At 53.3% G+C, this 18,999-nt stretch overlaps 4 protein-coding genes across 4 annotated transcripts; 2 read left to right on the forward strand and 2 right to left on the reverse strand.

The window, feature by feature from the left end:
* Positions 1–489: 489 nt before the first annotated feature.
* On the forward strand, positions 490–3,489 carry J4E90_004272 (uncharacterized protein; the record flags this gene model as incomplete). Its single annotated transcript, XM_051433837.1, has 1 exon — positions 490–3,489. One exon carries the CDS (start codon positions 490–492, stop codon positions 3,487–3,489), a length of 3,000 nt encoding a protein of 999 aa, XP_051292355.1.
* Positions 3,490–5,238: 1,749 nt separating this feature from the next.
* J4E90_004273 (uncharacterized protein) lies at positions 5,239–6,086 on the reverse strand (the record flags this gene model as incomplete). The annotated part of the gene is made up of 2 exons (XM_051433838.1): positions 5,239–5,898; positions 5,949–6,086. The coding sequence occupies 2 exons, from the start codon at positions 6,084–6,086 to the stop codon at positions 5,239–5,241; spliced, it is 798 nt and encodes a 265-aa protein (XP_051292356.1).
* Positions 6,087–6,514: 428 nt separating this feature from the next.
* Positions 6,515–7,189, reverse strand: J4E90_004274 (uncharacterized protein; the record flags this gene model as incomplete). The annotated part of the gene is made up of 1 exon (XM_051433839.1): positions 6,515–7,189. The coding sequence occupies one exon, from the start codon at positions 7,187–7,189 to the stop codon at positions 6,515–6,517; it is 675 nt and encodes a 224-aa protein (XP_051292357.1).
* Positions 7,190–17,489: 10,300 nt separating this feature from the next.
* On the forward strand, positions 17,490–18,461 carry J4E90_004275 (uncharacterized protein; the record flags this gene model as incomplete). Its single annotated transcript, XM_051433840.1, has 1 exon — positions 17,490–18,461. One exon carries the CDS (start codon positions 17,490–17,492, stop codon positions 18,459–18,461), a length of 972 nt encoding a protein of 323 aa, XP_051292358.1.
* Between the last annotated feature and the right edge of the window lie 538 nt (positions 18,462–18,999).

Genomic DNA, 18,999 nt, shown 5'->3' on the forward strand with positions numbered 1-18,999 from the left:
CGGACGCACCGGGCGCTCCAAAGCAAATCTCGACTAGGCGCTGCGCTTATTGGCAGAGTGGGTTTGTACGGCAGCGGGCAGCCCTGGAGCGGTTCTGACTTGGCCGCTGACGATTTGCCGTCCAGCGTCCAGAGCCCCCGGCGGCGCCCATGGCCTTGGCCCAAAGCGACCTGGCATGTTCGCGAAACATCGCTGTCCGTGCGCCATGCCATCGGGTGTCGTGAGGGCTCACTGCCATCGCGAGGCCGACGTTCACCTCACCCCGTCGCGCCTTCTGTCACGTGTCTCGCGGCAGCCTGGACAGCGAAAACTCCTTCTCCCTCTACATCCACATTCGGCACCCACGACCCGCCGCGCCTACCATGCACTGAGTCGCTCACAAACTCCCTGCGCGACATGAACTCCCCACATTCCAACTCGCCCATGTCCAGCACTCGAAGGCGACCAGCGCGTACCCTCAAGCGAATATACACAACATAACAAAGCGGCATGTATCACACCTGGGGTAACGCCATGACCCCCGGAGTGCCAGACGATGCGACAGCCCAGACGCTCAACTATGCGCTGGGCAACCTTGGGGGCCGACAGAAGAGCTGGATGACGCCGCTGCCCTCCAGCGCGCCTGCCCAGCCGCCCATCGTTCCTGCCGAACTCACACAAAACCCACTACCCTTCACCGTGCGCGGTCGTGGAAGGCCTCGCAAGCAGCCCAGGTTTACTGTTCCTTCCTCCACACACGCACCCGCAGAGAACCTGATCACGCGCCCAACCGTCGAGACCGAGCCGCAGCCACTATCGAACTCGACGTCTCCCCAGCTCCCAAATGTCGTCGCCCACCAGAACAGCGCCAACCACGGGCATTCGGCAGCCCGCGTGCTTCCGTCGCCCACGCCAAGCGAGGAGACATCGCGCTGTCCGCCCCCAGCACCGCACGAGACTGCTCCTGCAAAAAGAGTCAACGAAGGATATGCGCAACAAATGGGCAAGCGGAGGCGCAGTGAGGCTTATGCAGGGCCGGTAGCAAACCCGACGAATCCTCCGCCGGACCTTCCGCGTCGACCGTCCGGCCACTACTCACAGATCGGCAGTCCTATGCTGGGTCAGATGGGTCAGACCGTTAATCGCAGCCCGTCGCTCGGCATGATGGCATCGCCACAACTGCCCCAGGGCATGCAATTCCAAGATCCGCGCCTCAGTAGAACACCTCCTCAGCCATACTCGCCCTATGGGCTGCCACAAGCAGTCTCGCAAGACCCAGTATCCCGGCCTGTATCTCGCTCCGTACAGCCTGATAACACGCCTACAACCCCCTTGGCCCCTGATTTCATGAGCCAGGGCTGGTATACAAAGAAAGACTGTCTGCAGATCTTAGGGCAATTCCAGGCATCAGCACCCCCAATATCACCTGCCTCTCAGGACAGGAAACGCTTTCTTGTGCTGCAGAACGCTGTTGAGCTGTCAGACTGGCCCTATCTTACTATGCATCAATGTTACTGCCTGATGACCCACGCCCCTCACATGCTACCGGCGGGGTTGAAGTCGTTGCCAGGTTTACAACAAGCGCAGAGGATATTGCACGATGTTCTTGATGCAAACCACATACTATCGCCTAGTTATCTTCACTTCTTCTCCCATTTCCCATACCCGATGCAGCAAATTGCAGCCATGTGGCCGGCCACATTCGAGTACCAAGCACAGCTTTTCAGACAGTTTGTTGACCAGTCGCCCAACTACGACCAACTGAAGGCGATATGCGAGCACCGTCGATTCCCGCCCCTCGTCCGAGAACTTGTTGTCGAACTCCGCGTTCATTCTCTCACTTTCCAGCGTCTGCTCTTCACCGCTTTTCTGCGGTGTATTTGCCGCGCGGTGGTCTCGAATCCTAATGTCAAACCCTTGCTTGCAAAGTTCGAGAACGACATAGTTGGTGTCTTCGAGCAGAATCAACACTACCACTACTCACGGCATGCTTCCTCAGCTACGGAGACGCCTGAGCAGAGCCAACAACTAAAACACGACGAGGAACGAATTTGGGGCTCTAACCTGAGAGCGCTAGTCGAGGCATTCGAGGCTAACCTTCGCAAGAACGGCGCTTCATTGGCTGATCACACGTACGGCGCTCCCCAACCTCAGCAACAGGTACAGACCCACCAGGCCCCTCCATCGCAACCGCAGCAAGTGCAAGCCCAGCCCCAGCCCCAACCACAACGAGTACAGACCAGCTCGCCCGCTGTTCCGCCTTTCAATCATCCCCAACAAATGCCACCGCGCACGACTAGATCGGTTGACCAGGGTTCGGCACAAGCTGCTATACAGCAGTCGCGTGGGCCTGGTCGTCCTCCCGCACGCCCTGCCCAATCTACAGGGGTGGCGCCGCCTCCACGTGGGGTGCCCTTGCTTCCTGCTGCTGGCTGGCAACAACCACAACAGCGTGTACCCAATCCAGCACGCTTTGGGCTGCACCAAGCTCATCTCAGAAGTCCAGTTCTTTGTGCGCAATCCAAATCCTCGCCGCTGTACACATTTTGTCAAAACTTCCTCAAACCCCCAACGCGGTTGTCCTCGCCAGGCCGTGCGATTGAGAAATGGACAATCACCCTGACACCTTATGATATGCAGAGGATTGGGAAAACTATTCCAGATCAAATGGGTGGACCTGGTACTGTGAACATCAACGAGACCACGAAATTTGCTCGTTTACGTTGCGTCAAATGGCCGGAGCCTGAGTGGACGGAGGAACGCTGGGCTGTCGCCGATACGTCCTGGATACCTCACTCATATTACACGCTCAACGACACCCCTCTCGAACCGCGGAAGAAGATTCACTATGGAAAAGACATGCCCATCGATCTTACGGGCCTGCTGAAAGAAGGCGAGAATGTTTTGGAGATCGCAGTAATGGCTCGGTCCGGCGAGAAATCTCATCTTAACTACATGCTCGCCATCGAGGCCATGGTCGTCTCATCCCACGAGTCCATCGTAAAACACTGTCTAAACCAGAGCCGCGTCCCCGCAGACAAGGTCCTACAAGGCATCAAAAGCAAGCTCTCCGCTGTCGACGACGATGAAATCAGCGTCGTCGAAAGCACCCTCACCATCGGCCTCTTCGACCCCTTCAGCCAAGCCAAAATGTGCGACATCCCCGTCCGCAGCAAAGCCTGTCCGCACAACGATTGCTTCGATCTTGAAACGTTCCTCCAATCCCGGCCACGCAAAGGCGACGCATCCGTAGCCGATCAGTGGAAATGCCCCATTTGCAAATCTGACGCGAGGCCACAGATGCTTTTCGTCGACGGCTTTATGAAGGAGGTCAAGAAGCAGCTCGAGGCCCATGGACGAGCAAATACGCGCCATATTATGGTTCGCCAGGATGGAAAATGGATACCGAAAGCTGAAGTAAGAGAGGGTGTTTCGAGTGCCACGCCTGAACCTGTTGCTGCGAGACGGTCGGTTCCGGCTGAGGTTGAGATTATCGATCTTAGTGACTGATGAAGATCTGTTTCTCTGGGTCTGTTCCGGTGGCTCGTGTACTTGTTTTATTACACATGTACGTATTTGGTCATGAACAAAAGTGGGCATTTCAAGCGTGGCATGGTAATGGAGTTTGTGGAGGTTATACCCCTGATTTCTTTTCGGTTCGTTATGTATGTATGAGGTGCCTGATTATTTCATGTCTGAGGGGCGGTCCGGTGGGGGATATCTTCTAGTTGATGTAGGACTTGAAAAGTGTAGATTTAATAATACGTGGTAATATCAACAAGCAATGCTGTCCTAATCTTTGGTTGCACGTACAGTGCGTTCGTGTCTACGCTGCGTATGATATATGCGTTGTTCAACATCTCACATCCCACATGAGATGCCTGTAACCTGTACCTCTACCCCTAGATTCGATTCTATAGCTTTGTACGAGCGTACAAGAGACCTCGACATCATGCTAGCATCCCCACAACCACCAAAACACTATTCCGAAAGCTCATCGCTCGATATCACCCCATCTCCTCGCATACGCCGACGTATGGGGTCAGCGCTGTGTGAAGTTTGTAACTTGCATTCCTCCGAAGTCTCTATAAGGCTCCTAAGGAATGGAAGTTCCAAAATCCAGACCTCACTGATCCCATACGCTGGTGCCGTACCTGTTCATGCCCCAGAAGGAGAGTGTACGCGCTTCGGCACACAGCTAGTCTGATGAAAACCCAAGCACTCATTCAAACTAACCCCACGACTGATAAACACCATGTCCCAATCACATGATCCACTTGTTCCACTTCGCACACGTGCACGATGTGGAAGAAGTGGATCATGTGACTAGGGCGTGATGGGGATCACTTGTTGAGCAGTTTAAAATGGGGTTTGATCGTGTTGGGTCCTGTTCGTCCCGTGTCTGCCCGTCTCAGAATACCTTTCCAGGCTACGAGGGTCGATAGAACGATGAAGACACTCATATTGCTTCATGGAGTGTATGAAGCAATGTGGCTCGCCGACGCCGCGGTCGAATCTTTCGCAACGGCCTGTGAAGGTTACGTCGAGGAATCAGAAAGCGGCGGTAAGAGCGTTCGGCGCTTGTCGGAAGTGTCTGGTCGGAGTGCTGGATGGAGTGGATACGGTGCATGTGCGTGACCACCATCATGCTAGACGTGGGCGTCGGAGTCGCTGAGTTGTCATCCGGCTGTTGAGCGGTTGGATACTCTGTTGCGTCTCATGCTAGCGCCCCCTTTGACCATACAGATCCCTATCGTTATAGATTGTTCCAGCCTTAAATCGATCCCCGGTCGTGCTACCTAGATAGTACAACAACCGAGGATCGACTTAAGGCTGGAACCATCACATCTAAATCAGGAGTCTGGTCGAGAACTCGAGAGTGTGAGTCAAAGCGATGCGTCCTCATAACGTCGGTTGGCATGAGAGTTTGCCGTAGCTTTGGTTCGTTCGCTTTCGTTTCGATGGGAAATGTGCTGGAGGTTGAGAGAATGTACGATCCAGCGCGGTATGCTTTCCTCGAGGAGTGAGGCGTGGGTATGTGTTGCGTCCTCATTCCGATCACGGTTTTCCTACATTTTATCACTGCCGTGAAGCGTGCTTTCAGTCGATCCCACCGCCGAGCTCGCTGCGAGCCGTCTCGCGGGATCGTGCGTAGACAGTCTTTTCGAAGCTGTCGGCTGGGACCATGTCTCCATGTGTGTGTCACCCGCAACACGACCATTCCAGTTCGTCGCCCTACAGACGCTGTTATATCCATCTTCACCCCCTCCTCCTCCTCTCCTCAAAGCCCCTCTCATTCTCGCCTCCCTCAACAATCCCTCTCAAACTCGGCATCCTCTTCTCCACATACTCATTCATCACCCTGAGCACTCTTGCTGGAGTGCGATACGCATTCGGCGGTCTCTTGCTCACATCGCTCAGCCCCACATGCGGCACGCTCTTTTCCAAATCCACCTGCGCCATGCTCTTCATCGGGTGGAATTGCTTCCAGTAGGGCTGGCGTTCGATGAAATCGGGGTGTACGGCGCGGGAGCGGTCGACAGTTACTTGGAACCATTTTGTGGATTTCTTCTGCGAGGAGGCGTGCGGTGGGGGGTCGAAGGGGAGGGGTTTGGAAGGAGGTGTTAGGGCGGGGGAGGTGCCGGTGGTGCCGGTGGGGGTGGGTAAGGTGCGGTTTAGGAGTTGTGAGGGGCGGAGGATCTCGTCTATGCCGTCTTTCTGTGGGGTTTGCTGGATGGGCGTGTCGTCTTCGTCTTCTTCGGCGGCTTGGATTTGGGCGTCGGCGTCGGTGTCGCTGGTTATGAGCTTCTCGAGGGCGAAGCGGAGGGGTGAGGCGTCGAGGGCGCTCTGGGCGGCGGCTTCGTCACGGTAGATGGCGAGGGCGACATTGTCGGCGGGATTCTGGTATTCGTACTGTGCCTAGTGTGAGTGGTCGTGTGGAATGAGTAAACGCATTGGTGAAAACGTACCCGAAGATACTTGAAGGTGCTGATTTCGCCGAAGCGTTGGAGGACGCGAAATATCTCGCGGCTCTCGGATAAATTGGCGGGACGTGGCACGATGCGCAAGTGGATGGAGCGCGGTGCCAGCGCCCGGCGGACAGACATGGCGGGTGTTGTGGTCGTGGCTGTAGGTGGGACGGATGCGGCACAAATTTACGAACTTACGATCAACAGCCATGTGGGTCACCAATTTACCAATGCTCAGGTTCGCGGAACATGCAGCAACGCGGGAAAGGAACACTGCGCTGGGCCAGGCGGATAAGTCACGATAAGAGCATAGTGGGAGTGTGTTGCATGTTGATGATAGTTGTGATTATATAGTATGTGGGTGTAACGACAGCGCTCAGCTTGTCGCACCCTAAACGCCAGGCTCAACCCTTAGGGAGCTCTTCCACCCGATGGTAATATAATAATACATCTCCAGGCCCTGTCCAATGTTGCCTTGTTTCCAGCAAGATCAAGTGGTATAATGCGCCCGTAGTGACACCCCAAACGCCGTTCGCTATGCATGTAACCAAATTCGACTGATAGTACTATGATGACCGCCTCTTCGATACACCATTGCCCTTGGACCGCTTGCGCATGCGCACAGGTCGGGTGACGCGGACGCAGCTGTCGCGCCTTTCGTGGGCCTTCCACACTGGCATGCTGGCGAGTGACTCGATGCCTGAGGCAGGCACATCGTAGTCCATGTCGACGCCCTCGTCGTCTCCAGAGTTGCCAGATGCGCATGTTGATGTCGAATATGTAGAGGATGTTCGCGAAGACGACTCGCTGACGGTGCACTGCTTCTCCTCCTCGATCATCTGGACCAGCTTGGAGAGATCGCGAGCATGCGACGAGCTGCACTGCATGCGCGAGCTCTGTTGGCGTTGCATCCTGAGAACGGAAGCTGCGATGCGCGAGTAGGTGGGTCGCGCCTGCTGTTCTTGCTTGGTGGAAGGCGCGCACTCATCGTCGCTTTCCGGCGTAAGAGGACCAGCAGGATAGCAGCGGACGCTTGTATCGATGCGGAGGCTTTGCTGGTTGAGTTGAACAGCGAGGTCGCCCATAGTGCATGGTGGAGTGGGAAGGCGATTTGGCGCGTAATGCGGGTCCATCGCCTGTGACGTGGGCGAGACGTTCATAGCTGCCCGCTCAGCTTCGTAGGCGGAGTAGTCAGGTGACGGCGCCGGGTCGAAGGAGAAGTCGCGGAACATGTTGGCCATTGTGTTGTTGTGAAGACTGGATGGTCGGCCGGGGTAGGTATGTTATCAACGTCGTGACAGAGAGCTAGAGACGCAAATGACGGCGGCGAAGGATGCTATAAGGCGCTGCCCATGGCGTTCCGCGGCTTGGGGGCGTGGGACTAAGGCGAGACTAGGACGCCGGGGCCAGGTTTACCATGCTTCTGGCTAGCAGCCACTGGGCACTTGCCGTTGGCGCTGCACTCCTCATTCCTCAACCGCTCCACTCGAGTAGGATTGCAATCCCGGCCTAGCTCCCAATGCTTCATCTCTATTCCCTGGCGATACTCCTCTCCTATCGCGCGGAACATGTCGATGCGGACACTATGGCATTTGCTGCAAATTGACGGCGGCGGTCATACGCCCCCAAACTGCCGCACTTTTATCGTCACTCCCGGCTTACTACATGACGGCAGCAGTCAGGGCTGAGTGAGGGCAGCTGGACGCGAGGATCAAGGGCTGCCTTCTGGAAGCCTGCAAGGACTCCCTCACAGCCCAAAAGCCCGCGGCACCTCTCATTCGTCGATGCCGACAATGCGGAATCTGGAGAAGCGATCGGCGCCCATCGACTGGCTGCGGAGTTTTCTAGCAAAGCCAACAGGTGCGCAGTCTGCTGCGTCTAGTCCTCGATCCAGAAGGAGAGGCAGAAGCTCCTCAGAAGCCGCTTCAAGACGGTGGATCTCAACCACGTCCCGGAAACCGCCAGTGTCAAGCTGCAGTGCGAGCTATCCTTATTCCCACGCCCAGTGTCGCTAGAGCTGCTCACTATCGCCGCTGGCGCTCCCCATCACACGGATCGGCACTGCTTAGCAGCTGAAGCTGTAGGGAATTCCCGGCACATCACACATGACCCTTCAAAATCCCACGCACGCAACTCTGAAGTTTGAACACTGGGTCATCCACACGTTTGGTGAAACCACGCGCCGCGAGATGCCACGTCCCATCGTCCCCACTAGCAACTCGCGGCGGCTTTTTCTCTTGTTCTCTCCTATCCAAACCTCCCTTTTCTTATTTCCTATATCCAATATTCCGAACCGTCGAGTCCACTACGCTAACAGGCCTTGGGTAGCATCCGCTCCGACGTTACATGTGAAGTTTTCTTTAATTTCGGTCCTTCGACCATGGATGGCTTTCGCCACCCTGTGGATCCGCCCCGGATGCTGACCGCGACCCCTGATAGTTCCATTGGGGATCAGGGTGCTCTCCCGTCAGACGTGGCTGACTTTGCATGAAGCCACAGTTTGAGGTACCCGAAGGTCTGGGGCGACACGTCTGTGATTCGTCAACGTTGGACTAACAACCCGACAGCGGGACTCGTTTTAGGCCTTCACCGGAATGAGCCTACCTGTTTGAGCTGTAACCTCCAATCTCCCTCTGCTCCTGAATCTTGGATCCACTCCGCCTTCCCCGTTAGCATCAGTCCCTGCGTCGCTCAATGCAGCGAATCATGGACACCGGATCTAGAATTCTGTCTTGCTATACTTCGCGACCTTCTTCGTTTCTATCGCGCTATCGCTATCGCACCATCACGCTGGGGACGACGGCAAGTCGCGCTGCCCGAGCTGAAGTCAACCCAGCTCACTACTCACACTTACTGAGCTCGACATCGTCTTATCTAGTCAGGGTCGCAAATGAGCATGTCGATCTCGAACGCCCACTCTGCGAAACCACCAAACAGCTCTCGACCAGCTGTAGCGGCCTCAAACTACTTACGAATCGCGGATGCCTGCTCAACTGCTGTCGCAATGAGGAGCACAGTAATGTACTCGGGGATCGACGTGAATCGTCTTCCAACTACTGTCTCCTCGAAACTTCACTGCATCGAGTCGGCGTCACCGATGCACACCGTAGCTGGGGGCTGAATAATCTCATCGCAAGTGGTCTATAGCTACTGCTCTGGTGCCTCATGAGGCCAAAGACATGGGGTCTGTATGCTTGCGGCATCGATTTGCTCAGACGCATGCGTAGAGGTGCGTCCGAGATGCACCAATGATGAATGTCATCGCACGCTCCTCAGCTCTCTCGGACTCCCCGCGACGTCTAGTCGGCGGGGGCTGAAGAAACTACTTCTTGGCCGGACGTACTCAGAATGCACACCGCACTGTCTGGCCCCATCGCCAAGTCTCATTGCATGCTATGCTCGCGCGTAATGTACGTCGGGCATGCCGACCGCACTCACCTTGCGTTCTGTCCACAGAAACTTGACGAGACCCAGCAATCAGCGTCTCCATCTCGCGGACTCGTATACATACAAGAGGTGATCTAGTCTTGCTAACAAAATGTAGCCTCGCATCAAACTGGGCATTCGTCAGCGCTGCATGCACTGATACATGGAGTCGCTCTTTCGACCATGTCCTTGGTTTTTCGTAGAGCTACAAGACCCTCTCAAAGCTACCAAATGACGGAGCGATTACTCATGCGCTATTACCTGCTCTTCACTCTACATATGAGTTAGCGGAATCCTCATCTATCTAGATTTGGTTACGAGCAACGAAGCGCTGTGCGCAAATTCACCCTCGTCTCCGAAATGACTCCTGCCTGATTACGCGGGGTCTTATCGATCGAAGGGGAGGACAGTATGTGCGCGCAGGTTTGCGACTGTCGTCCTCTGCGCGCAAGTCTGATGATACTTTCTGAATGTAATGTACCAGCACAAGTGTTCATGCGCGCATCGTAGCGTGTACATGTGGGCACTCGAAAGATCCCAAACGGCAACTACAACACATTTTCGGTTCGACAACCCTGCAGAGATTATGCTGGCAATCAATGTGCTCCTGCTAGGCTTCGGTGGGCAAGGATTTCGTTTGCAACTTGTGCAACCATCCTATGATTTGCAGGATGCGAAAATTCATTAAGAGATTGGTACCAAAGTCAGCGATCCTTGGTTGTCACGACCGACTCCCACCAAACCACACGCTATGATCGCAAATACTCAGCATGCGCGATGTGCAAAGCTTGTGTATTTGGTATCGATGCAAAGCGACCAGAGTTACCCACCATGGGACCCATTGCGCTGGAGCAGAAATACTGGATGTAGTAATATAAAATTGCGAAGGAAGGATGAAGACATCTTCAACTCTCGCAATATTACATCTTAACATTGTATTCTTACAAGAGCCAGAAGCCAAACACGATGTCTCTCTCCAAATTCAGCAAAACGTGGTTCAAGAAACGATCTGGCAAACGCCATGCGCCTGAAGAAGAGGCGATTACTCCCGAGCCTCCTTGCACGTCTGGTTGCACGGAACCCACCCTACTAGTAGAACAGCACATCCGTTGGCTTCACAGCACACACTTTGGAAAACCCAATGAAGAGATGGCAGCCAGGGTGTGTCGTCTCAATGACTTGATCAGCAACTGGAAGGAGCGTCTCGACGCGAAAGACTTGCGAAAGACTCTATCTGAAGAGGAGATGACAGGCCTCCTGAACGACCTATCGGAGACGTTCTTCGACGCGGAACTTGTTCCTCCTCAACCCTCATTTCAAGTCCAGTTTGACTGGGTAGACGATCACGACAAGAACAAATGGAACATTCTTGGGGTGACAATACACAAAAGCTACGGCTGCCTGATCAAATTAGATCCTAACGTCATCAATCCACTGAACCACTGGGTTTTTCCAAAAGTCTTTGACAAACGAAGGCAAGGTCGCCTTGGTACGCTCCTCCACGAGCTCTGCCACGCTTTCTTCTGCAGACATATCTGTGAAAACTGCCACAGCAGGGTCAGTCATGGCATGGCCTGGCAGCAATTGGCCCTAGAGTTAGAGCATGTCAGCTCCAATTTGTTGGGACAACGCATGGATTTGGATCGATGCCTCAGCCTCACTTGCGATGAAGAGAAACTTGGCATAAAGTCAAGAGGGCGTTTGGATTGGGACGAGTTCAACCTCGCTGATACCGTTGTTGGACGCATGGCATTCAAGAAGCCTTACCTACTTCACCCTAAGACGGTCAAGATGTGTCGGGTGATTAGATCTCGGTCGGTGCTAGAATGACCGGCCTACCGGCGCGGAAGTACACCTCGATCCCAAGGCCACTGCACAGCAGAACACAGCGTGCGTCATCGCCAGCCCCTCCCGCGCAACAACGATCGGTGCCACAACCTGGGAACGCAGCCGCCTGACGACAGCAACGACGACGAAAGAGACTCTGACACTGAAAGACGACGCAGAAGAAACCGGATATAACCTTGAAGAAGCGTCATTCGGCTGACTCGAAGAAAGAGTTGACGCACGACCGGGTGTACGTGCGCGACGTTTCACAGAACAGGGGTCGGATAAGCGGAAGCGGAACCTAGAAAAGACCCTGATAACATAACGTCTGTCATGCATGCACACTCCACACTGCGCCACGTGGCGTGCGAGAAATGAACAGCCACACCCCCCTTCCCAGTATCGGACCGTTGTCTTTGTGCAACTTCCGTCACAACCCAGGGCAGGATTTCCGAGATGCCCGTTCTCATTCACGAAACGCGCGTACCGGCGATAAGCTGCGGCCCCAAACATAGCCTCGACACACCTGTACTCGCAGAACAAGTGTCCATCATGTCTTGGATTGCAGTTCTCCAAACCTGCCTGGCATCGTATCGGCATCACCTGCCACAACGAACCCTCGTCCCGATCCTCAGACGACCCTGACCGTCTGTGCGCAGCATGCCTCGCAATCGCGACAGATAGCCCACCCCTGCTGTGCATCCGAATCCTTCAATCTTACTACCCTTACCGCCTCACTGTTCGGTTAGGGCACCATGTCCCCAAAACGGCTGTCACGTCTTTCCCATGGGCCGAATCTCGGATTTGGGTTACTCTTTTCTTTTCCTTCAATCATGTCGAATTTATAACCCTGTACATTAGCCCATTAATATTACGTCTACCCCATGGGGAATCCGTCAGTTCTGGAAACGCACGATGCAAGCAATCTTGCAAAGAAGACAAAGAAGTCGGAAAAGAAGAGAAGACGACTCCATCCCATCCGGCGCATCGCGAAGTTCATTCTTGGCGATGGGGAAAAACATCAGAGGAAACAGAACGACGCCCGACGTCTCGGCGATCAGCTAGAAGAAGGGAAAACGTGCCACGGCGCATCAACATGGCACAATCTCCTCCCCTTCCTCGAACCGCTCTTTGCCCTGGACCCGAAACTGTCCTTCATCGAAGATCGCATCTTAGGCCGCAACCCAACGATATCCCACACCGATGACTACGCTCCCATATCAACGACGCCGCCCAAATCGCTCACCCAACTCCAAGCCCACGTCCAAGAAGCAGACCTCCCGTGTACGTGCGACGAATGCGCGCCGAAACTCTACAAAATCTCCACCTTGGCTTCCCACGGCGCGCTCCGCGACCGTCGCAACAAACACACCTCCAAAACCCAACACCGCAAAACCCCCTCTTTCTCCTCCGAAAAGGTGCCTAAACCCACCAGCCCAGCGCCGTCATTAACCCTCCGCTTCCACGGGACCTACGAATCCATGTCCTTGGTCCGGCACCACATTTCCTGGCTCGACGCAACATACCTGCACCCGTCCGCGCGCCCCACGCCCTCCGTCCTCCACTTGCGCAGTCTACTCTCATATTGGTACCCGCATCTCACATCGCACGACCTGCGCTCCACGCTCTCCGCACGCCAAGTAACAACGCTCTTCGCGCATCTAAACCGCGTTTTCTTCGCCGGAAACGTACCTACGCACAACGACCTGCTAAGCGCCGGATTCAGCTATCTAGACTCCCGACAAAGCGATTGTTTCGGAAAGAGTTTCTACAACCCCGTAGTAGGTACGCAGGTTCTCCTTCATCCTATGCTGTATCGTGGATACAGGCCGTTGGATACACCGACACAGACGCAGCAAGCGCGGATGAAGTCAAGGCTAGGTACACTTTTGCATGAGATGATTCATGCTTTTCTGAAAGCGTATACGTGTCGGAGTTGTCCCATGTGGGCGGCTTGTATAGGCGAGAGGGGGCATGGGAGGGCGTGGCAGGTTTTGGCGAGGAAGGTGGAACAGGTTGCCGCGGTTGTGGTGGGTGGGAATGTTGATTTGGGGAGGTGGCAGAGTGCGTTGAGCGAGTGTGAGGGTGGTGGACTGCCGAGTGTGCATGATTTGGAGGTCTGGGGGATGGGCGGTGGCAGTGGTAGTGGGGAGAAGGGGTGTTGTTGACGGAGATGGATGAGTAGACTTGCATTGCATTGGGTCGGCGCTATATTCACGAAACGGAGTTTTAGACGGCTGGTATGGCTTTTGTAATGATATCCTTCTACGTTCAGGCCGCAGCTTCCATTGAGTTCTGGAGCATGTTTGCATTACCTTACCGAGGATGTCCACATCATCCACCGCCCGGCATATCCGTTTCCACCCTCTGCGGCTCCACAAACCCAAAGACCTCCAAATCATGTCTACTCGGATAGTGGAACTTGGCCCCAGCATTCTTCATATCATGGAAGGCCCCATCCATCCTGCCCAAGTCGAGGCTCAACCCAAACAAACTCGCGAACTGCGCCTCAACACCCAGCGCCAACCTCTGCCACGCCCTCCCATGGTGTGCCAAATTGTCATTCGCAGCACGGCAAGCCCTACAACACAGTGCTAGAATTACAGCATGTATAAGCTCATGCATTAACGTAGAAAGCCGCTGTATCGCCAAAGCTCTGGTAAAGTCGCGATCGGGACTCCCGCTCATTATGACTTTTGTAGGATGCATGGCAATACATTGAACATCCTCGCCGTTACGATTTTCCGTCACGGTGACGCCGATCGAGTTGACATTGGTTTCCAGGTAATGGCTGTGCCAGGCGAAGTCAAACGGGATTATGGCGCCAAAGAAGAATACACATAGCAAATGCTTAATCAGTGCTTTCATATCATCGACGGTCAGAGTGCCACGTGTATCATGCGACCCAAGTCTCGCGATTAGATCTTGATGGTAGAGCCATTTCTGTATCTCCGATGCAGATCGGATTTGCCCGATATCCAGTTCCTTTCGTGGTCTGCTGAAGTATTGGATGGAGCTGCGGGCTAGTTGGAGGGCTTCGTATCGTCCCGATCTCATTCGGGAGTTGTAGATGATAGTGGGTCGCTGGCCGGGTAGGATGGGGATCTCGTTTGGGGGATGATTTAGGTAGCAAGAGTAGGGGTAGTTTAGGTAATGGTCTCTCGCGCAATCCTCGCAGAAGCAATCTTTGACGAAGGTTCGGGTTAGGATGCGGTCGTAGAAGGTTGCTTTGGGTCCTGTTAGAGGTGCTATGGGTGGATGGGTGATGCTGTGTCCATTTGAAGCCATAGTAGAGTATTCGGTGATGGGTAGAGGCTGAACAAGGCGCAGAGAGATTCCACTTCATATTTCGAGACCAGTTTGCCTATTTCTTTGTGATTATGGCTTATTGTTCACGATTTCTGTGTTACCCGGCTCTAGACCTTTCCAGTTGTAAAACTCGCGAGAGGAAGTCTCAGAGTTTCGAATCATCTGCCCACGACTGATTCACATCGCTGTAGAAATCTCATGTCTCGATCTGGTGCAACGTGCTGTTGTCGAGCTTTGGGGCGTCTCAAATACTGTGAGACTTTACGGTCTAGTACGTACCTAGGTATATAGCTACCACGCGGTGTCATCACAAGCAAGTAGCTCAATGAATAACAATCCACCCAGCTATTCTCTGGAAAAGAAACACAACCAATCCATCATGTGTAGACGACTTTGCGATGCATACAACCTGTCTATGACTTCTCTCGACGTTGATTATCCGAAGACGCCACAGGAATACATCGACATGATCATCGATCGTCACAACAAAACCCGTCACCAGCGGTTCGGGACCTGGATAAACAATGAGAAATGCCGCAATCCTTGTGACAAAGCCATCCGCGCTGTGAAGCACACCAACAAGCTGGGAAATCAAACACGTAAGCGCGACCCACTGCGAAGCACCAGCCATCATGCTATCCGACTTTCCGACGAAATTAAAGCTATTATGTTAGAGGGACCTGAGTTTGCCAATGACGAGCAGCTAGATGCGATCGCATCCTTTAAAGAACTGGTGGAGGACAAAGCAACGGGCTCTCTACTGCGAAGACTGGGGTGGTCTGATGCAAGAAACGTCTCCAGGGACCAGATGAAGTATCTAATAAAGCTCTTGTCAGCAATCTTCTTCCGCGACTATCAGATGGAGCTTGACTTCGAATGGAAAACCTGCAACGACGATTATTTTGGCCGTTACACATGCGATGTGCACCCCAAAATTGAAATGTCGGCTTTCAACTACATGGATGCTTCGCCCCACGGAAACCTATCTGCCCGAACCATGTCACGCCTAAGCACCCTTCTTCACGAGCTGGTACACGCATATCTGGGTATCTACGCTTGTAGGTGCCCATCGTTTGTGAAAGATGTTGAATCACTCAAGGGACACGGATTAGCGTGGCAGCGGCTTGCGAGCTCGGTGGAACACAATGCTCCTCGCTTCATTCACCTACCACTAATTCTGGGAAGATTCACCTCTATACAAGCTAATTGGGGTGTACCGCTATATTGGCCAACTCAGCAAGAAGTCAAAGAGTGGGATTTGGAACGGATGGTAACTTAGGGTGTCAGGGAGATTGAACCTCTTGACGTATTGTAGTTAGTAAATCAAACGTTGATCGTTGTATAAGAGAAAGCCCCAATGTCATGTGGCCTTTTCGCATGTCTCTGATCGTTGGTATCTGTGCGGATTTATCCGCCTTCCATGTCTCGCTCACATCGAGACATCTGATGATTATCCACATCGATAAGTACCGTGTATTGCAATGGAGAACATGTGTTTATATACTCTCTATCCATTATCAGAAACCAAATAATGCCACCCATAAGGACTGATAAGCTCACGTCGCGTTCTCGTCCTTACGAAAGTGCTCGATCATCAAGTCGATACGAGCCTCTCAGAACGCCACATGAGTTTCTCTACATGATCAAGGAGTACCACAAAGCCAATCCGGCCAAGCTGTCATAAGATGAAACGGCGCCTAGAGCATGCAAGAACTGCGGCAACACTGCCATCAAAACCACATCCGTCCACAACAGGCTCGGCAACCAGGTCGACGAGCGGACGCCATTGCTCTTCTGGCGTCACCAGGCTTCCCAACTCAGCGAGCTGATGACGCATGGGTCAAATTCGAACCGCGAGCATCTCACAGATGCCCAACTCAAAGCCATCGACGCTTTCAACGCCATGATCGAAGACCATTCCAAACATGCAGTGCTGCAGCGACTCGGTCACCCAGACGCCCGTAGCGTAAATGGATGGGAGATGGAAAGGCTAATCATCCTCTTGACAACCATCTTCTTCCAAACCACGCCATGGGATAGAATGGAAGTGCGGTTTGACTGGTCAAACCAGCCATCTGATCCGGGTAGCATGGGTGACTGCACTTGCGCGGGTCCAGATCAACCATATGCGGTAGTGAGACTATCCGCATCTGAAGTCAGACCGTTTCGAGCCTTTCGTCACTTGACTGGCAGGGCCATGTCTCGTCTGAGTACATTGCTTCATGAGCTTGTGCATGCCTATGTCGGCTACTATGCCTGCCCGTGTTGTTCATCTTACCGAGAAGATCTTGTGCAGTTAGGAGGACATGGAAGAGTTTGGCAGAGAATTGCAAGGTCTGTGGAGCGATTCGCTAATGATACACTTGGTCTTCCGATTGATTTGTGTCGCTTTGAGGCTGTTGTCAACAACTGGGACGATATGCTGTTCTGGCCTACGGAGGATGAAGTTGAAGGGTGGGAACTGGTGTGGTGATCGGGCATAGCATGCGACATCATTGGTCAGAGCTGCTGTGGGTCTTATTAGAGATGTTGTTACTGGGTAGAAGGGTTACCAAATGTGTCTTGAAATGTACTCCTCTGACTCATATGTCCTCGAAAACACTGCACAATATAACTCCAAACTAACTCACGATCATGAAGAGGCTTTTGAATATGCGTACCGGAAATCGTCGGAGCTTCATAGGAACAAGAAGCTTCTTCCGCAAGTCGCATCAACCCAATGCGGATGAACACCAGCATGTTTTCTTCTCGAACACTTACGAGAATGGGAAGCGTGCGGAAGATGTCTCAGGCTAAGACAGAGGCTGTGAGGAACTTCTCAAAGCGTCTTACCCAGTGTGAGACTTCTGTCGTCAGCACTATATATCAGCCATGCAAGTCTGTCGAAAAGATAATAGAAACCAGGAAGCAACATACCATCCGGTCTTCACCATACGAACACAAGATACCGACGTGATTTCTACACATACCAGTGTCAACATGCCCTCTACCACTTCACTGGACCGAAAGACTCCGCCAGACACCCCCGAGGAGTTTCTCGAAATGGTCATCGAGCTCGATCAAAGGAGGAAGTCGCAGCGTTTGGCGAGTCAAAGGAGCAAGCAAGTATGCACTTCCAAAACTTGCGAGAGAGAAATTGCTGCCACAGGCATTCCCGGTGCACCAGGGTACAGAGAGCGAGCATCCTTAGTCCGGCAGGGGCACCATGCTCTTCGACTTGCCGATGAAATTGAGCGTAAGATGGAATTACGTAAACATGGATTGAGCCGCGGACAAAAGGAGATACGCGATGCTTGGAAGGACTTGTGTAACGACAAGTCGGCGAAGTCGTTGTTACAGAGGTTAGGGGGCAAAAACGGCATAGATGTCAGCAAAGCTGAGATGAAGAGGCTGATCAACATCTTCACCTACATCTTTTTCCCAACCACGTCAACAGACGCTAAGATGGAGCTGGACTTCGCATGGCAAGATTGGAGGCAGATGCCACAAGAGGTTGGCGCCTACCGTGAGCTTGACAAGGGAGGACCTTTGATCTGTATGTGTGCTTTCAACTATGTCAAGGGTGAAAGCTGTGGGAGTCTGAATGAAATAGCCTTAGACCGCCTGTCCACTATCCTCCACGAGCTTATACACGCGTATCTAGATTTCTATGCCTGCCGTTGCGTAGAAGTCTTGGACTCCTTCGAGGAAAACGTTGATCAAGCACAAGGGTATGGACGAGCGTGGCAGCGGATAGCAATTGCAATAGAGCGCGCCGCTCCGGAACTCCTCGGCTATCCGCTTAGCATGGGTAGGTTTGAATCGCTCACAGCGGCTTGGAAATACTTCAAACATTGGCCGAGCCGGGAGGAAGTCGAAGGCTGGCAGTTGGTGTACAGCGGAGGTAAAGAGGAAGAGGATGAAGATGAGGACATGTATATACAATGCGGAGGTGGAGGTGAGGACAGATAGGGGTATGGGTCAGACCGGAGACGAGATCTGTTTGCTTTGTTATTCTAGTCTGGTTGAAACGTCGTAGGGAAGAAGCGCAATAACATGATGTAAACAATAATTGATCAATACCAGCCATGCCGACCATGCCAGCGCGAGACATGCAGACACGCTCTACAGCGATCCAAAGCGATGCGGCGACGACGGAGAGTATTGACTGGGTTGTAGAAAGGAAGCTGCGATGTATTTGTTTGCTGCCATCATCATCATCGTGCAGGTGCGGGGCCGAACTCCGCGCTAGCCACCCGCTCCTACCACAGCTGAGCACCAAGTTCTAGGACAACCAAGCACAGCTTTGTCAGACTTGGTGGTATGTAACCTATTGTCACGATCGCTACTATGAAGCCTGCCACCGATACACTTTGTTCGATGCCTACCGGAGACACGCCAACCAAGTCATGGCTACTACATCCGCTTGAATGGTCATTCGATTATTTCGTCCCTACACGTGCGACATATCACCATATAACAACAGAAAGCTTGAGCGAAGATAAAGTAC

This window comes from Alternaria incomplexa (genome assembly GCF_024043165.1).
Source record: "Alternaria incomplexa strain BMP 0042 chromosome Unknown scaffold_5, whole genome shotgun sequence".
Classification (NCBI taxonomy): Eukaryota; Fungi; Ascomycota; class Dothideomycetes; order Pleosporales; family Pleosporaceae; genus Alternaria; species Alternaria incomplexa.